At 32.1% G+C, this 20,785-nt stretch overlaps 2 protein-coding genes across 4 annotated transcripts in view; both read right to left on the bottom strand.

Moving 5' to 3' along the window:
- LOC117605966 (uncharacterized) overlaps window positions 1-17,052 on the bottom strand; it is a 358,528-nt gene extending 341,476 nt beyond the window's left edge. Inside the window, exon 1 of the mRNA XM_034327865.2 lies at window positions 16,105-17,052. The gene's annotated coding sequence lies outside the window, so the exon portion shown is untranslated. The remainder of the gene's footprint in view (window positions 1-16,104) is intronic.
- Window positions 17,053-17,197: 145 nt separating this feature from the next.
- The window catches only part of Ald1 (fructose-bisphosphate aldolase), a 28,559-nt gene continuing 24,971 nt past the window's right edge, over window positions 17,198-20,785 (bottom strand). For 2 of the 3 annotated variants that reach the window (XM_034327868.2, XM_034327869.2), the window contains exons 3-6: window positions 19,817-20,260; window positions 19,107-19,460; window positions 18,524-18,647; window positions 17,198-18,337 (exon numbers count right to left, since the gene is read on the bottom strand). In XM_034327868.2, coding sequence (XP_034183759.1) covers window positions 18,552-18,647; window positions 19,107-19,460; window positions 19,817-20,260 — 894 coding nt within the window. In that variant the 3' untranslated portion in view covers window positions 17,198-18,337; window positions 18,524-18,551. The remainder of the gene's footprint in view (window positions 18,338-18,523; window positions 18,648-19,106; window positions 19,461-19,816; window positions 20,261-20,785) is intronic. The other variant, XM_034327870.2, reaches the window with a different exon arrangement.

The raw sequence follows: 20,785 nt of genomic DNA, 5'->3' as shown, positions 1-20,785 counted from the left end.
CGCAAACAATTGTATATTGAAACTAGACCTAAACTTATATTAAAACTGTACACATATCTGTAACGCAAAGCGGTCGCAATACTATTTTTAATAATATGTTTCTTTTTAAATATTGAAATTTGTATTAGTTTTCATACTCGACGAGTTTTCAAATCAAAATAACAAAATTTACGCCTACAACTAATATTGGAGAGCTATCAGGTTTTAATTTTAGGATAGATATGGGACCAGTTTTAATATAATATAAAAAATGCTTAGAATTGTTTGCAACACCTTTTTTAATCACATTTTACATTTTCGAACAGCCCTTTCCAACATATTCAAGTTTAAAAAAAATCGGACGTGGTGACCAAATAGCTTTCTTTTGAGTGTTGGTAATTTCATAATATTATAGGTAAGATTTTTCAAGATTAGATTAGTGGTAAATTATTATCATATTTGATCTATACAAATATGTAAAATATGTGCTAACGTGTAATAGATATAACAAAATAGAATGCAATGTTCAGAAAATGCAAAATGTGTAAATTCTACATTATAAATTGTAGAATTTATTATCAAGAAATACTTTTATATTATTAGAAGAACTTATATATGCAATGTTATTGAAGAATAATAATTATTTAGAAGAATAATAATTCTTCTTCTTATTAGAAGAATAATAATTATTAATAAAATATTGATTTCTTTATCTATTAGATTTTACTTAGAATTTTGACAGTAAACTACATCGTTTTTAAAGAAATAAAATCAACCTGCAATCCTTCATACACCTACAAACAATGTTACTATGTATTTCACCTTGTATGCTTTGGATGTATATCTACATTTAAATTGAAAGCAAATTGAAAAATCAATTAAACGAAGGAGGGAAAATAAATTACGACATAGAATCATCTAAATACTTCTGTGAATAATTCTTTATCTTTATCTAACGTTAATGTACAAGGTGAACCAACAAGCTGTAATAATTGGAAAAAAATATTGTTAAATAAAAGTTGTGCAATAAGAAAGTCATTATATAATAATTAACCATTGCTTTCTATTTTCTTTTTCCCTTTATTAGCTAAGATATTGTGTGAACACATCAAGGAAGAAAACATGAGCAACCGTGATATCTTTAAAAAATGACCACGAAATAAAAGGTATTTTGCCTATCAAAAAGGTGCAACTTTGCACTGAAGTATGCTTTCATAACTTTGTATGAAAATACAAAAGCTTGCCTTATAACGAGTCACACTTGTGACACAGATTACACTTTCAGAATAGATCGTCAAATTTTAATTAAAATTCCAAATGCCATTTGCAACGTGGAAGATTTCCAAATAAAAGTTCTGCATCAATTATCATCGTCTGCATCAATTATTATCGTCTCTCCTGGCGTTCAAGCCAAGGGTAGCAAATTCCAGAGTATTCAATTACTAGAAAAACGGATTAAAAATCAATAAATCATTTTCAAAGTAAATCGTTATAAATAAAGTGATTCTTGTGAAAGTCGAAAATGTAGAATGAAATATTTTTATGTAAAATTTCAATTACCACTTTGAATAAGTAATCATTTTAATTAACCTTTTAACACATTTAATGTCGCATGAAATTTAACACTTTGATGATTCATTTTGACATTTAACTTTTCACGCTGTTATACTAATAATTACAATTCGAAAATAATGTTAATCAGTTACCAGTTAAAAAATGAATCATTACTTTTTTTTTAAAGAAAATAGTAAAAACCTCCCTGTAATGCGTGGTTGCAAAAGTGTTAAAATTTATAGCGAATGCTTAAAAATAAATGATTATTATACTTTCGTTTCGTTTTACCCTCGCTTTATTTCAAAGCTCAATGGAAGAATAACTTTCCTCGCTTAATTAAGGATGCCTTTGATAAAAGTGCCCCTGGCCATCAGTGACCCACGCAACGCGGAACGTATTAAAACCGAATGTAGTGAAGTATAAATAACTACAATAGAATATCAAATTCATTGGTTTATCATTTATAAAAGAAAATATTGCAAGGCGAGGGGTCAACAAATAATTTCGTCTTGTAAAATAAATATATTTTGTTTTACCTAACAGGCAGGATATTATTCACAAGAGAAATTAAACAGAAAAATATTTTTTAAAAAACATTGACACCCTTCTTTTCTTTTGTCCACTGATTTCTTGAGTGAGAATTGAGAGGACAATTTCAAATTTCTTTTATCTCAACTACAAAATTAAAATATGCAAAATATAGAAAATTAGTTTGCAAATGTTATGTAGAAACTATAATATTTACACATAAAAATGTGTTTAAAATTTTCTACATAATTCAACCTTCAAATTTGCATATAATGGCGTTTTAATTATAGGTCAAAATTACCATAACCTAGAACCATCAATTTCCGGGGGTTAAATGCGGATGTTCACCAGAGATTTCTTAATGAGATAATTGTTTTGGAGCGTTCGATTCCAATATTTATTGGATTACCCTAATGAGATTCGAAAGATTAGAAAGAATGGAACAAGCCAGAGAACAAAGTATCGATATCACAACATGATACTTCTTTTTATGAATGTAGATAAAAAATCGAAACTGAAATGTAGATAAATAATAGACAGATAATTTTGGAAAATACTATACGATATGAAATGGCAAAGTAAAAAATTAAATGTTGAACTTAAATATTCAAATATAGTCATTATTCTTCATCTCATCAAGAGGATAAGAATCCTGAAACGTTAAAGATTTTGCACAAATTCGTCATGAATATCATAAATTAATTATATAGAATATTTATGGTAATTGCCATTACACTTTTTCACATTTGACACCGAACGAAAATAAGCATTAAGTTTCGGTGTTAAAATTTGTCAACACACTTCTTCAATACAGAATCAAATTGATAAAAATCAATTGATATTAAATAAAATGTCTTTTTTTCAATAACTTGATTGAATTGGAATTCATTGCCAATTCAGTGCCAATCATTGGAAAATGTGCTATTTTTTAATGACATGTAAATCAAGAATTGTCCATTAAAAATTAATAAAAAAGGAACATCAGAGTTACAATAAACACTCTGTACATGAAAAATTGTATTAAATTTTCAATGGGGGATATTAAATATTAATATTAGGGACAATTCTTATTTTAACCCTTTATATTTCAAGTGCCAATCTGGCTGACTTCAAAGATTATAAAGTTCCAGGCTTTATTAATTAGTATTAAAAATTAAGTTGTACTACACTTAAATTACTAATTCGTTATAGAAAATGTTAATAATAAATGGAAAATATTAATGTCTGTAGAAAATATCGAAGAGTACCTAAATTAAATTGTTAAGGGCGGAGAATTCTTCGGAGCCTACTCTTTAAACAAAGGGGTAGTGCCAAAAATATATAATAATCAGTAAAGGTGAAATTTGATAATGAGACATTTAACGTCATTATGCAGAATAATGAACGAAAAGTGTCAAGACATAGTGTAAATATCCGAAGAAGCCCAAAGGATTGATCTACCCGTATGACAGTGAACGAATTAATGCAATTCAAAAACAATCTCTAACATTTAAAATACTCTTCAAAATAACCTTAGATTTAAAACCGTTTATATTACTATTTGCAACTTCCCTTTCCTGAGAAACTCTAGAAACATCCCAAATTAATAGGTATTATGCAACCTTGTAATGATTCGAGAAAATATTCCTATCACCCTTCGAATAACTTTCCATTCTGAAATAGAGATTCAAGGAAACGGTTGAAATATTTCAATCTCCGTGCGAAGAATTTTCTACGTTGAAATTAAAGTTCGAAGAAACCATTTCCTTATACTCTCAGCTAAAGCCCCAGTATCCAATTCTTTTAAAGGGTTATCCTACTGTGACCAGCTTGAAAAGTGAATATTCTCTGAATTTCAAATGTAAAAAGGTAAAATTGTAATTCTTTTGATATTCAAAAATTTATTGAATCGTATCTTAAGCTTTTTGCATTAGAAAATAATGCAATTCGGACGATAATAAGTAGAATTATAAGATGAAAGATTTCCTCTATTAGGATAGAAATTAAATTCGCTACCTTTAGCAAGTTTTACTCATTAGCGTAAATTGGGTATTGTTCTCAAGTCGGCTAAGTCTCTTAGAAATTTTAGAATTTTGGTAATCTGGAATTTTGTAATTTTACAATTTTCAGAATCTGGAATTTTGGAATTCTGAAATTTTAATATTTCGAAATATAAAAATTTTAGAATCTCAGAATTTTGGAATCGTAAAATTTTAGCATGGTGGAGGTCCACGTTTTTGAAGAGAAGCTAATTCAGATTTTCAAGGGGATCAAACCCACCCTACCTCGTTATATCAATCGTTTTGCTTCAAAATTACTCGAATTCTATCATAAAAACATTAAACATTATCATGGGAAAATTAAAATTAATTACAAATATAACAAACAATTATCGAGTCAAACGGTGTGTATCTTGACTAAAAACTATTTTTTCATTCCATAAAGAAAAAAAGAAATGCGAAGAAAACGAATTTAATTACCAATCTAATGGAAATGTTAAAGAAATTTTCGACTTCGTTAGAATTTTACAGCAGGATAATTCTGTAACGATCACAATTATTTGCCAAGCTTGGTGCTTCTCATTTGGTAGCATGCCTGGCGGTGTTTAACGAGCACACACCATAATGCACAAGTAAGTACACGTCGTGTATGCAAACCGTGCAGAAACAGCAGCGAGAAACAGCATAACCTGCTCGTCAAATGCATCGCCCATTATGTTCTGACTGCATTGCTGTCTCTCTCATATCACCTTCCAGCCCTTTTCTGTCGTTTTGCTCGTGCACAAACACATACAAGAGTGTCATACGGCTTATCGATCATTTCAATTGGTCATTGTAAGAGATCATTACCAGAAAACATCGTTTTATCAATTCACATGCACATTTCCATCCTCCATCATATAATTTCAAAAGTCTTTGTAACTTAACATCCATGTCTTATTTGAAATATGGAAAAAGGTGATGGATAATGACGATAAAAGTAACATTATTTTTCATATATTGTATAATACAATAGTTTGGCATTATATTTTTCGACACGTTAAGAAACATGCTTATTGGTGTAAATAAGACTTTTCTGGGGTGGCTTAAGTCACCTAGTTTTACTAAAAGTGTCGAATGCCTAAAATGATTTAATTCTTACTGAATTCTTTTTGTTCATAATTTCACATAATACATACGTTTTGTTTTCAGTTACATTGCACATTGCATTTCGACCTAAATATTTATTTCTACTAAAATAAAACTTTATGAGGCCCACCCTGACCCCTGTAATGTGATCATTATTCTTATTTACTACATTTAACGTAGATATATATAAACGTCTACAGTAGATAGTGCAAAAAGAGAGGATGTACAACACGATCCCTAATGGACTTTTTCTGTAACCCACTATGGTAATAAACACTAATAAAATTCACTATTACATTATGTACTTATTTTGCACATATAACAAAAGTGTGAATACCACTCGAATTTTTAAAAACATTAAGTAATTGAAAAATGGCCAGTCAAGATTCTTCAAATTTTACAATGGTATCTTTAATCTTGAAGAATGAGGAAAAATATCTAGAGTATCCATTACACGTTAATAAAGATAACCAGTGTAATTTTTGAATCAATAGATCATAAAACAATTCAAAGAAATAATTTAAGAAGTTAGAATTTATATTAAATTAAATGTAATTATTTGAATGCTTGCTTTATAAAGTATCTAGAAAAATGGTTTTTGAAATGACCTAGTATGAATTATTTAAAAGTGTATAAAATCGATTCAGTTTCAATAATATTATATTTCATCAATTTCTTAACTCAATTTTTAACTTCAACTTTTAACTTCAAACAAAATTAAATAAAACAGCCGGAATTTTTCTAGTGCATAGACATTGAGAAAGATAAAAATTACAATAACAGTTAAATCTATTCGTGAAGTCCCCCAAAAAATATAAATGACTTTTACAAAACGATATGTCAAATATTCTGACAAGCAAAACGAAAAGAAATTTCGAACGTCATTAATGTGAGACATTTTTTGATTGGTAAATTTCACAAATGTAGTAATTCAATCTGCATATCTTTCCTTTTGCCCAGTCATAAATTTCAAGAGTTCTGACACATTTCGAATACAATAAACCAAATTAATTGCAGTGGCTATCATGCCTCATTCATTGATCAAGCCAAGGATACATATAAAATAGTATAAATGAATACGGATATAATTGGAATATAAACTTATCACAAAACACAGCTCTATTTAAACATTCGTTCGATTTTCAAAACCCAACTTTGAGCAGTAAAAACAATGTATAGAAAAGAATATTATTGAAAACGCTATATAAGACACGTATAAACAGTCTAAGTTTTACATAATTAAAACGTTTAGTGCAACATGTGCCACTGATAGTCCACAGCATTTATTTAAATATAGTTCCGATTAATCGGGGAAAGTTACTTTTTGGTTTAACACATTGACTGTCAAGTTAAAGCTGTTAAATGGATTATTGGACAGTACTTTTATTATTAACAAATTTTACCTATTATTTTCACAATATTTTTTTACTTTTGTTATTTATAATTTGAAATTGCTAATATGAATATTTTCCGTTAGATAGATAAACAAATGGATTTTTATAGGAATTTAAACAGTTAACGTACTAACAAGTTGAAAACCAAATGACGAAAAAGCGAGATGAAAGCGTAATAAGTAGGTATAATATAATTGTAATTTTTCAATAATTAAGCAGCATGATTTTGTTTTAATTTCATAGAATTATTATAAATCATAAGTGCGATGTGACACTGAACTATTAATATAGAATATATCAATCGTTCTCCTTAGTAACACATCAATCCCCCGCACATTTAGCATTTATTCTGAAATAGAATTTAAAATCCAACACAATAACAAACCCGTTCAATAGCCATACACAATAAAGTTAATTAATTACCACCCTACGTCCATGATACAAATAAAGTAAACAAGATCAGTACAGCCTTCTCATCAATTGTTAGATTTTCATGTATATGCAACCCTTATCACTTACAAATTTCTTTTAATAATATACTTTTACTCATCACACAATTATCTCATGAAATCTTCTCTACTAATATATGTAACCCTAATGAAAGCCTCAAAAAACTTAAAAAACCGACTCAATAACAAACTCCTTTGACTGCCATAGACAAATAATCCAATTAATTACCACTCTCTAATCATAGCACACCTAAGTACAATAAAAAGTAAAATTGAGATTTTTCAATTTCCATACATGTACAACCCTTAGCACTATTATATTATAAAATATTAAGGCAAGTAACCCCGATGAAAGCCCTCACCATAGATCAAAACGTTGGTATTTGGAAAAGGATCGAACAGACTGGTTTTTATTAGCGTGAAATTCGCTGTCTCGCGAATTTTCACTGGTAAGCTTTTCAAGCAAGCTTTCCTGAAAAGCGGTTGTGCCTACTGAAAGATGAGCGTGTCCCTTTGATGTAAATCAGACAACCAATCCCGGGGAGCCTTGAAAATTGAGCCATACCGTCTCGGCTGGCGAACGTAAATACACCGTTTACGTCCTTGACGAGAAGCACGTACAGGGTTTATAAAGTTTGCCGCACAGAACGCAACGACCGCGACGTTCGTTCGCTAGATGAGAAACAACACACAGACGGGTTACAAGGGTAAGTTACGAGACACGTCGCGTGAATACGGCGGCGTCACGTAGGAAAGTCGCAAAGCGTAATCTCAAACGTTGCCTGGTAAATTGAAAAAAGAGAAACGGAACGGGTGCAGTCAGTAAAGAAGGCTGTTGTCGTTCGGAGCATCCGAAAATGGAGAAAATCGCTGAGAAACAAGCTGGTGATAGTTCAACGATAAATTTCTTTGCGTTTTAATATCGTCGAGCACCGTTAATCGTTTCACTGCCACTTTTATTATTCCTCAAGATAATTATACACAATTCTATCAATTATCCGTTTACCACTTTAATCAATTCGTAGAAATTCATTAATCTTGAATTAAGGCAGCAAATAACATTTTTGTGGTTAATTCAAATTTAACGATAAGACTAATGACCCTCTGCCTTAACCATCGGACGGCGGACCATGGAGAGAGCCACCAAAAATATACCAAAACCTATGAAACTTTGTTCTAAGTCCATTTAAATAAAACCTAAGCAATTTTATACCCCGTTTAAAAATTTAACATAACCAACCCTCAACCAACATTTCACACGATATTAACATCGATGACGGTGTCTAAACAAGCGAGGAACACGATGAAAGTGTATCAGGGTAGGGTCCCAGTGGACGCGATGGTACTTTTCGATGACACGCAAGGATTGTGTTGTCAGAAGGCCAACAGCTCGGCGAATCTTTTGTCAGCACTTCCTTTTCTATTTATTAACTGCTCTCGGTTCCTGTTCCTTTCCCGCAACCGACCAAAATACACATCAATCGAGCAACCCCGTTTAAGATGGTAAAAGCTCCGTCGAACTAATCCAAATATAGCATTATTCCGGTTCTTCGATCTATTTCTCCTCGTAGGACACCGATAGCTATGGACACTATATTTCTAGACGCGTCTCATAAATGAATTACACGGTTCCAAATCGGGTCAGCAGGAATTTGTGCAAGAAGGTCAGAGCTTTTCTCGTTTTCCCGAACGATCGTCATCACTGGATGCGGGTTTATTAGAACGGCATTCCATCCTTGACCGACTGAGAATTATCGTTAACTGCGATGATTAAAAACTATAGAGACACTTTGTCGTGCTTAGGCTGAACGCGGGTATACTTACTCTATACACTTCACGAACCGTAAGTAGAAACGAAAAGCACCATCAATCGAAGACTGATCACTCGCGGAACAATTAAGTCGAAAAACAAAACCGATTATTCTTTGATCTTCCAGCGTGCAGAATTTCATCTTCCAAACGGTGTCGTTCACAGACACTAAACACCCTATCCATAGTTCCTTCGCGGATCAACCGATCGACTCTTCGATAACGACCTCCCAACTGACCGAAAGCGATAACTGTAGAATTCGAACAGTTCGGAAGTAAACCGAGTCGAACCGAGTAGAACCGAACGCGATCGCGAACTTCCGCGATGGTCAGCTGACCAGTAGACTCCGGGAAAGTGACACGAGGAGAACGACGATAGGATCACTCGCGAGACGGTAGAAATATTTGACGATTCGCGATTTATACGTGGGTACAGACCGATCTCGAGGTGTAGGTGAGGAACACCGGTCACGGACCGGTAGTGTTTCCTCACGCACGTGTTACTCGATCCCACGAAAGTCACTAGGAGGCAAGCAGCAACCCCCGCCAGCCGTGTGAGGACAGTGGGTGTGAGACAGAATGCCGGAACGTCTGACGATGGGAGGGATGATGGGCTGGTAGGGAGGGTTGTTTTGGTGGGGGATGCAAGAAACGGGGGCGAAAAAGAGAAGAGGGAGAGGTGCGGAAGGACGATCCGCGGCTTTCACCCCTATGTTCCCCTAGCGAAATACTCCCTACTTTGTTCTCCCCACCACCTATCCACACCCACGGATTAAAAACCGAAATCCTTCCCCTACCTACCCCCGCCCTCTTCACCCATCAGGATGCTGCGCAGTCTCTCGGCTATATACATGCAGGAATGAACGGACTTCCTGCGATATACACTATCACTCAAAAGTATTTACCCGTCGTTTAGCATATGCGATGTTCTGCAAGTACAACTTGATACAGTAACAGAGTATTATGAATCTTATTCAGAACTCTTTAGATTTTGTTTTTTATAATTGAGCTTCGTGTTGCATTGCTATCTAGGTCATTAATGACAAGTCTGGGTCGATTTTCTTTGGGTACATAAGAATGTCTTTAATGTGATCCTGCGATGTCAAAACGGTGTTTGGATTTAGTTTAAACTTGTGCCTTTAGGTTCGATAACTTCTATGCTTATATATGCTGAGATACAATAGGTATATCTCAGACTTTTTATACTTCCTTTAATAAGATGTGAATTAATTTTGTTGATAGTATCTTGACGATTGTTAATAAAAAAAGTTTTAAGCACGAAAAGCTTAATGACAGAATTTTTATAGCTAGTGCAATTTATGAAATTGAAAAAAGATCCTAGGTTATATATTATTTGCACTGTGTGAAAGATAAATTACTCACAATTTCCCTGTATTTCCACAACTCGTGTAAAGAAATTTCACCACCTTTCATAAAGTTGCATAAGAATTTTACAGGATCCTTAGTACCAGCATAGTTGAAATAGTGGATCAGATCGTAGGCTATTTGTTATTTTTATTGCAATAATATTGTCTTATTATAAGGTCCAAAAATTCGTGTTAATAATAGGTTGGATTATATCACAAACTTCATGAGTTCTACTGTTTTTTAATATTTCATAACACTTTTACGTAAATCAAATTTTTAACTTTACCGCCATCGAATGTTAAGATAAATTCATTTTTTTTTATATTCTAAATCTGAGATATCCAAACACTATTGAATAGCTCCACTACTATCTTCTAAATACGAAAAAGTATAGATGAACAAATACTTTTGAGTGATAATATAATTTGACATTGCTTTCTAACTAAGTAAGGCGTTAGATGTCCCCAAAATGTGATTTGAGCAACGGGGTGAGCATGGGTGTTGAGTACTAGATACATATACGAAAAACTATTGAGATCGTTTCGTATAGAAGTTTCTTATCTGGAAACGAATGATTGATTGAAACTGATCAATGGATCGTTTTACAGAAGATTCAATACTGATACATAAGATAGAGACTAGGACTTTTGAAGCGAATATTTAGAGATCATTCGGGATTAGTGTCACTGTTGATACACTGAAACGTAAATGGAAAAGTAGTGAAGAGGAAATCAGAGGATGAAAGAGGATTGACGGCGAGCAACAGAACAAGATCGTCTTATGTCCTGTAGCAGATATTCTTAAAATTTACTTTGAAATGTTAAATAATAATTTATTATTAGGGAAATTGCGAGTAGTGTGCAACATCACACTAGCTGGTTATCCGGGCTTCGCACCGGACTAATATAGCCTAATTTAATTTACCTAATCAGTGAATTAGGTTGGATTAGGCTAAAGTAATATTCTGGTCACCGTTAGGCGATCACATACATACGCTGAGATTCAAAATTATTAAAATTAGTTAAATTTGATTTTTAAGCCCACCCGTTATGTCGCCGTGTTGCTGCATGCAGAAACAATAGAAAAGCGGCGATCCCATACTAACGCGTACTTACGTTGTCACGATCGCACACGGATAGGTAGAATTCAATGCGATAGTTTCGACAGTTTTTCGGAAATATCTCAAAAACTAAGGCCGAGCAGCTGTTATAAGTATAGGAAAAGGTTGTTCAAAATGTTGATTTCTACAACATATTTAAAAATGATCGAAATCGGTGGTGCCGTCTGTAATCTAAATAATTACCTTCACCCCGGAATCTAGATTTGCGGCTTTAGAGGTTGATTAGAACAAAATCCTGAATTATGTTTTTAATCAATTGTATGGGTGACCTTCGTAAGCAAAAACCAAGTCGATATCTCATCAGGCCTAAGAGATATTGATGAAATCCGTGTAAATAGATTTTAACCCTTTTTACACACTTAAGGGTCAAATTTCTAAAAATCCCTTCTTAGTGGGTGCTTACGTCATGAGAAGAATACACTACCCGAATTACATGTTTTTAGGTTCAGGGGTTTGGGCTGGGCGCTGATGAGTCAGGACATTTGTCTTTATATATACCTATAAATTTATCATTTTTCTCATTTTTTACAATCGCTAACAATATTATGAAATATGCAGCAACTTAATCTTTAAAATTAAATTTAAAAAATGATGAATTAGTCATGATGATTGACAGTTTTTGTTTATGCAAATTGGTTTCTAAGTTGCAAATAAAATAGAAAGATAAACAGATAAAGTGACATTACCGGCAAAAATGGGCCTATTAAGAGGTTTACGGGAATCGGTTATTCGTCCTTATATGAGAAGACTTGCGGCTGGGGGAGGGCTCATTCGAAAGAGGAAGGTGCTGATATCTAATAATATGAGTGTCCAAAGTAGAGAAAAAATCGAAAAAATACGCCAGCTGAATCCAAGTACATTTTAGGTCACTATAAGAGTTTTGTGGCTCAAACGATTTGTTGAGCCCCCTGCATTGAACCTTCCTCTTTCGAATGAGCCCTTATTCAGCTCAAAATCTTTCTACATAAGGCCGAATAACCGATTCCCGTGAAAGCATTCCCAAAGATGAATTCAGTCATTATCTGGATAATAATTTCCTGACGCACATCACTATCTATGCATCTTCTGACCCCTGAAGAAGCTAGCTGCAATGCTGGCGAAACGTTGGTAACATCTCCCTTCTGGACACGGCTTACACCCGAAAGCCTCAGAAAGTATTAATTATAACTCAAATTTCATATTTTTATCTGCCTTTCTCAATGAAATAAAATGATCATAGAGGTAATGAAAGTTAAGTATTCAGTTCCTCTTGACTTAAGAAGAGTTTAAATAAAGACAGGTTCTTTCTGTACTAAAAATACTAAGAATATGGAAAAGGATTATTAAGAAGGATATATAACTAGACTGTGAAAACGTTAAACGATGCGATCTAATATGTTTTGTCAACTGCAATCCATACATGAAATCAAAAAAAATTACAGATAATTTCTGTAATATAATGTAATTCGAATTTGAAAGTTGTTTAATTTTTGTACATTTTTATCTTTGTCTAAATAATTTTTTGTGTATTGTTTAACATTCTCTGTATATAAGGGTAGAAATACATCCCAGACTAATACAAATTTTTTGATTGCTAGCAGTTACAGTTTTTTCCTTACATTTTACACTGGAAATGTATAGGAGATAATTACACCCCTGTACACGGTTAACTACTCAGAGAGAAGGTTCAAGAATTGCTTGATTCATTTTGCCTCTACAGATGCCTGTCATTACCCCAATCTATGGACAATGTAGGCTAAACCAATTTTTTTAATAAAAAAGTGTTATAGTTTAATTAGCGTTAATTACCCCTGAAAAAGGATGTTTTCATTTGATTGTTTAAAAAATTCCCAAAGGTTCTGATAAATATTTTTACTTTTTCTTAAACTCCCTTAACATCTTAATTCAATGTAATTGAATAAATAAAAGAGAAAAAATTAGAAAAATAGTTACACCGTGCCTTAATACATAGAGCCATTTCACCTATAGCAATCAACGTGTTAATTTACTACGCCGGTTGGCTGTTTCTACTGAGAGAGTCAATGTGTCAACACGCTGACCGCCACAGTAGAATTAACCACATATAGTCAGACAGAGGATAAAATGGATTATTGAAGATATTAAAAATGAGTGTTTTAGTACAATACTTCGATTTGTTATTTAGGTAATAGTATTAATGCTATTTTTATAATATTTAGAATTATCGTATTGTTTATATTCCTTAATTGTTTCTTAGATGTAGAAATTAATTCAGTGCTTTTTCTTTATTTTAATTAAAGATTTATTTTAAAAAAATTAAGATCATTTGAATTACTAAAATAACTGTTATAGTTATTATATTTCCGCGTCATTTTTCAAGTTCATGGAAGCGCGGAAAAATATTCAAATATAAAATAGTGATTAAAAAGGAGTAATGCTAAAGGCACCGAGTTAATTTCTACACCTAATAACCAAATCAAGTTTGTAATGTCACCGGTGACCAACATGACAGCGAATAGGTTAATAGAAATATCAGTTAAGGCTTCTTACGAAAATCCAAATACATGTTTGAACACTAGTATTTAAACATTAGTAGAATCAAACACAATACTACTAGAATACTAGTAAATTTTAAAACTGATATTTGAATACTAGTAGAACCAAAATGAATACCAATCGAATACTAGGAGATTGGAATATTAGTAAATTTGAATATTAGTAGAACCGAAAAAAATAAAAAAGAATACTCGTATTCTACTAGTAGATTTAAATATTAGTAAAACCGAAAACAATACGAGTAGAACACTAATAAAACCAAAAAGAATATTAGTAGAATATTAATAGATTTGAAGATTAGTATTTGAATACTAGTAGAATTCATATGTCAAGTTTTAATATTTTAGTAATTCGAAGCGTTTAAACTGTGTATTGTACTAAATGTACCGTTAAATTTCGAATAATCGAATATTTGAACACATAATTCACGAATGGCGATAGATTGTCCATATTGCTGGTGATGAGCTACTGATGAGTCACTAATGAGCTACTGATTACGACCAATGCCTTAAGCTAAATTTACACGCCCATGCAATTTCCACAAACTTCCTTGTATAATATAATTGAATTTGTAATAGTAAATTATTACATCTGTAGGGAAATTTTAAATTTATATAAGCGAATGATTTATTTTGAATACAATCTATTCTGCTAAAGATAATTTGCATGAACTTAACACAAATAAATAATTGTAAACGTATATTCTAAACAAAAAACAATCACATGAAACCTGTGTTTTATTAACTTTAATTTCCTTGTCTCATTTTAACAGTTATAAGGTTTTTGTTTAAAGAATTACTGCAAATGTGATTTGCAACGATTTTTGAGTTTCATTCTTGTGAAATATTTAATTAAAAACTGTTTCAAATTAATAAACACAATACGCTCTCTAATTCCTTTTTAAAAGGGCCTCGTGCTAAACAAATAAATAGTCAATAAAATTTCGAAAAGGAAAGTTCTTTTATAATATTCAAAAATACTTTCAATATTTTATTTTAAATGTTAATATAAAAAACGGCATGAATTTTATAACACTATACAATAAAATTGATCGTCTTTTCAAGTGGACGATGTTCATCTTTCTCCACGGTCAATCAACCCTTATTGAAGAGCAATATTTAGCAGACCGTAATAAAGTATAAGGAACTTTCGAAGTTGCCACAGCGTACTTTATTCCCCGACCGTAATAAATTTCTTTATATTATAGATTTCAGTTACACTTTGAACGTGAACCCATAGCATTATCTACATAGTTTACAACACGGATAAGACAGGGTTTATATTGTTAGTTTATTACGAGCAAAAAGATAACCTCAAATGAACTTTTAAATATTATGAAACATTTACGAATGACTAACAATTTCAGATCCTAAATCACATTAAATAATAAGTACACTCATTCTGATATCATACTGATCATATTGATAATGATAATTAATAACAATAACTAAAAGTTCAGTACAACAGTGAGATACACGTCAGGTACTCCTCTTGTAAGTGCACATGTATTTGAATTTTCGAACTCAATTTTCTCAAAAACGAAAGCTCAACCGAAAAAAACATTTTTGCTTATAGAATCACCCCCTACCCATTTGTCCTACCCAATTTGAGTCACCCTGTATACTTTATACTTCCAATTAAATTTTAAAAGATATAATCAATAATATTATAAATAACCAATATTTCGTTTACATTTCCATATTATATTAACAATTTTGTACATATATAACAGTTATAATAAATAACAAAAATGCTAAATAAAATGAGAAAAATGTAAAATAAAGATCTAATGATAAAAATTTATCGATCATTAAATGCAGGTATCTATACATATATGTACTTTTTCTACAGTCCTTTAACCTAAAAACGGACGGATCACAGAATATTTTTTATTCTTAGGACAGTCCTTTTATGTTATCTTTCATGCTTATTGTTAGTTTACGATTAATATTTATGAAAACATTATATATGTGAATCTTTGTCTAAGTGCTGTCCATATTTCACTTCGTAGTAATAATATCCTCACTCATATAATAAAATTCTAATAACCTCTATCGTAATAAATCCTTTCTTAATTACGCCAATGATGTAAATACGTGTTCAAAGGATACGAAAATTATTCAAGGAAATTGAAAATACTAATTTACACAAGTACAATATTTATATTACATATTCCAAAAGGAATTGTTTTGCAACGACTGCTTATTGTTAAAACGAATATAATTGTTCATAATTTCTTTAAACTACTAATATTATCATAAAATTAAGGATAATAAACTCACCCATATTGTTTGCTTCATAAATATGCCTCGTAATCTATATAATGAACAGTATTGACACTATGAATTTAATTGAACAGCAAAACTTTTTGAAAAAGTGCAACGAAGTAAAAGCCGGTACTTCCCGCCGAAAAAAGTAATTCTCCAGTGTCAACTGTATCTAGTGTTCTCTTACGACGAGCTAAGGAACTAGTTTCCTGCTTCAGTCACGGGCAATTGGCGCGAAATTTTACGAAAAATGATCGTATTGATCGTTCTGTGCACGTTTTAAACTATCTAAGGTTGTTTAAAAGTATGTAAAGTAATTCATCGTGTAAAATAGTATGTAAACTGAAATGAACTTTTTTACTCCGAACTGTTATACTTGGAGTGAATTGCATATATGCAATATTGCATATTGCATATATCGTTGCAGGTAAAATAACATAATTTTGAATGCCTTATATTTCTTTTAACAAAAATGCGAATGTTAGCAATTTATATACGAATATCAGAGAAATAATATATTTTTTTTCTGTAATCAACTTCTGTGTTTTTTTTTATTGTTAAGAAATATTGATCATTATTTTTGTACTATTATTTAACTATTTTGCTATCAAATTACAATTCAACTAAAACGGCAAAATATTTGAAATTAATTTAGGAAGAGTAGTTTCACAAATACATAGAGTGTCAGGCTATAGCTCTAAACAGTCTAAACTGAGGCATGAAAGAGCCTAACAATAAGCCTCTCCCTAGAATATTTTTCAAACTAATTAATTTTCAACCCAAATACCTTAACAGTACGAACAGTATTTTATTTCTTTTAATAATAGTAATACTAAATTTCCTCTGATAATCGAAAATATTGTGTTTATTAACTAAAGAGACGTTTAATGTTTGCAAATCTTAAAATATTACTGAATTTAATTGAAATTAATTTCAATTATGACCACACAGCAACAAAAACTATTTTAATAGTAGATAAATATCAAAGCTTTCCTCATAGTTATAATTGATACAAAGGAATTTCAACAATTAATATATCATTATTAACATTACACCAAATTAGAAGTCAATGTACTCGGACAGGCGTTGGAATAAAAAACACATCAAATACCCTCCACAGTGTATTTGGTGACCTAGATTACAATGAAAATAGTAGATATATAACATCGATGTACGAGATACTTTTCAATACGTTACTTAAATATCTATTAATAAGATACACATATTGTATAAGTAGATGACATAATATTACTTCATAATATTCGACTCATTCGCTAACAAACAACATTTAATATGTATCTTTACTTTATCTTTTTTTTCTGTTTTTCTTGTATCTTTTTTTTTTATACACGTAGAATATCATAACGACATTGACAATATATATAATATATATATCTGCTTTTTATTATAGTATTACAGAATATAATAACGCGTGCGTGATTCGAATGTCGCGAAATCTGTTGACGATTGAAATAAAGCATCTCTTCCTGATTAATATCGCCTATTAGGCTCGTATGAGTACGCGTTGACCATGTTCTCCCAATCATTATCAATATTTGCTTGGAACGACACGCACGATGAAGATACACGTTAAACACTCTTCGTCGCTTTACATAATCCTAGCGAAATACAGGGATAAGGATGGAAGTCAAAGGAAAAAAGGATAGCGCAGGAGAAAAATAGAAAGCAAGAAGAGTAAAAATCGTTCATATTTAGCTTTTCTTGAAATGATTAGGAGTTAATCTTGGTCAACGACGTCGGGCAGACATTTCATGATCCTGAGTACATATAAGATTTGATCTCGCATTGAAACACAACATATTCTTTAGCTACTGTATACGTTGAAAAGCATTAAAATCTGATTGATTAAAATCACGTGGAAATGAGCCAATTATCGTGACAGGTTAAAATTGAATCGATTTCCGTTCATTGATCGTGTTAAATGTGAAACTATACAGAGACTGTGCGAATGCATTGTGTTTCGAGTGTTTCGAGTGTTTCCAGTGTTTCGAATTGCCTTGAGTCTTCATTCGTTTTTCATCTTCACTGTCGATGGTAATGTTTTCATGCCAGCAACGGTGATCGACGTTGGCGATGTTCCACGAACGATCTAATTGTCTAACGGAAATCCTTATCGATGTGCTAGAAATTAATTTTAATACGCATGGTTTGCGACGAAAAGTGCGGCATCGCCGGCAGCTCCCGTTACGCCACCTGCGTACTTGCCAAGTGCCGATTCACTGTTAGCCTATAAACAGAAAATTATACTTATTAGATGTTATTCTTTTTAACGTTTGAGATAGTTAGTTATACTAGATATTATTGATTATTGACAACCATTGCTGATTTAAATTACAAACATTAATTCAATCACATAACTGTTAGTATTACAAAGTAAAAGAATAAGAAATAAATGTAGAAACTAAATACTTACTATGTATTGTAATAAGAAAAGTAAGAGTTTAATAGGCATGAGATTTCACATAGAGAGAAGTATTTGCAGCTGCGCTGACAATGCTGCCAGCAACGTATTTGCCTTGGGAAGCTGCACTATTGGCCTAAATGAGCACACAATATACAGACATGCAAAAATAAATGATAAAACAAAAAGGAAAAAATAAATCAAGAGACTAACTAAAGCTAAGACTAAAATCTAAAACATAAGAATAACTTCTAAAATGTAATACTATGGAAGCTATAATTAAATGAATGGAACGTGTGAAGAAGTAACAGATGCAGAAGAGAATAATAAGATACATACAAAAAATAAATTTAAAAAAAAGTAATTCAGTCAAAATTCATGCAAAAAATTAATAAAAAAGGAAACTGGTTAAAAAAATAAAACAAAAAGTTTTATTCACGAATATCAGTTGAAATAATGAAATATATGTGAAAAACAGTTACGTTAGCACACAACAGTGTATAATAAAAAAAAAATTTTTTTAAAAACAGAAACTATTCTAAAATTAAAATAATAGAAAACTTAAGGAAACCTGAGATGTTGGTATCAAAGTTACCTTAGCCCTCTTGATAAGTTCTTGTTGGCCAGCATTAATTTGTTCCTTCTTGCCTCCCCATGCACGGAGGACAGAAGCTTGGAGAGCACGACCATAACTGAAGGTCAGTGCCCAAGGTTTGTTGGCTGGGAACTTGTTGATGGCGTCCAAGTTCACAGATGCCTCCTCCTCAGATTGTCCACCGCTAAGGAAGGTGATACCAGGTACTGCAGGTGGCACAGTGCGCAACAAAGCAGTCACTGTGGCAGCTGCAATCTCTTGAGGAGTAGCTTTCTTGGGGCAGCTCTGACCTGGGGTAACCATGTTTGGTTTCAGCAGGGTTCCCTCAAGGTACACATGATGGTCATTGAGTGCCTAGAAAATGTATCATGGAATTTAAATAAATACATATATAGAATAAAGTTTACTTAACTATAAAAGGATTGAAATACAAAGTAAGAAAATATATACAAATGAGACCAATTATAATTTTAGATGCAACACCAGAATGGAAGAAAAATGTATAGCAAACACAAAGTTTGAGTGTTACTAGATCAATATACCACTTTAATTTTATCTTCCAACATCTTTCTTGTTATTTTAAAGTTACAATTTATATCAATGACGCAAAACACTTTACATGTCACTATTTATGAAGCAATGAGCTCAAAATGGCTTCAACCGAATTAATTCCAAATCAATACAACTAATGTGCAAATTGCTACACCCACCTTGTAAACGGCGGCCAGAACTTCCTCTGTAACCGCTTGGCAACGAGCAAGGTCGTGGTCACCATCAGGCAAAATTTCAGGCTCGACGATGGGTACGATCCTGGCACTCTGGCAGATGGAAGCGTAACGAGCCAAAACATTGGCGTTTTCCAAGATAGCCAGTTTGCTTGGGGTGTCTTTCTTGATCTTCAACACACAACGCCACTTAGCGAAGTGGCATCCATCCTTTTTGTACTGGATGCAACGTTCCTGAAGACCGTCGAGACCTTGGGTCGTGCACTCGTCGTTGGTGCCAAAGAGTGGCACGACACCCGTGTCGACCTTGATACCGGGGAGGATGTTACGTTGCTTCAGAAGCTCAACGAAGGGTGTTCCATCATCGGCTTTCTGGTAGAGAGTCTCGTGGAACAAGATGACACCAGAGATGTGCTGGCCAATAACGTCCTAAATTGATGGAATAAAAGAAATCATCAGTCAGAGGGAATAAATTAATTACTTGGTTGGAAACTAATCAAGAGGTCCTTGCTCTTTATGTTTCAGTAAGATGATTATTAAACTGAATAATTTGAGAAATTTGATGATAAAATTAATAGATCAAAGCATGGAAATGGCATTTCTGAAAATTGCTGAAATCTCATTTACCATTTATCTTGAACGAGTAATCAAAGGAAATCCTTAATTAAATTATCCTTTGGAAGAACCATTGATTACAACCACAGATTTAATGGAAATTATGTAATCAGATAAATTAAAAAGTATCTAAACATATTAGAATAAAGATTTATTTTCCTTAAATTTATCGTTTAGAAGACAATTGAAAACAACTAAATCATTAGAACAGAAAAACTAATTCTAATTCTATTGTTATTCTAATTATTATTGAATTCTTCGCACTTAAATTTGTTATGCAAAAGGTGATTATCTTCTTTTTATTTTAAATTTCTACTACATTGTTAAGTTTCGAATTAC

The sequence above is a fragment of the Osmia lignaria genome, chromosome 2, assembly GCF_051020975.1.
Source record: "Osmia lignaria lignaria isolate PbOS001 chromosome 2, iyOsmLign1, whole genome shotgun sequence".
In the NCBI taxonomy this organism is placed as follows: Eukaryota; Metazoa; Arthropoda; class Insecta; order Hymenoptera; family Megachilidae; genus Osmia; species Osmia lignaria.
This window is presented reverse-complemented; position numbering and strand designations above follow the sequence as displayed.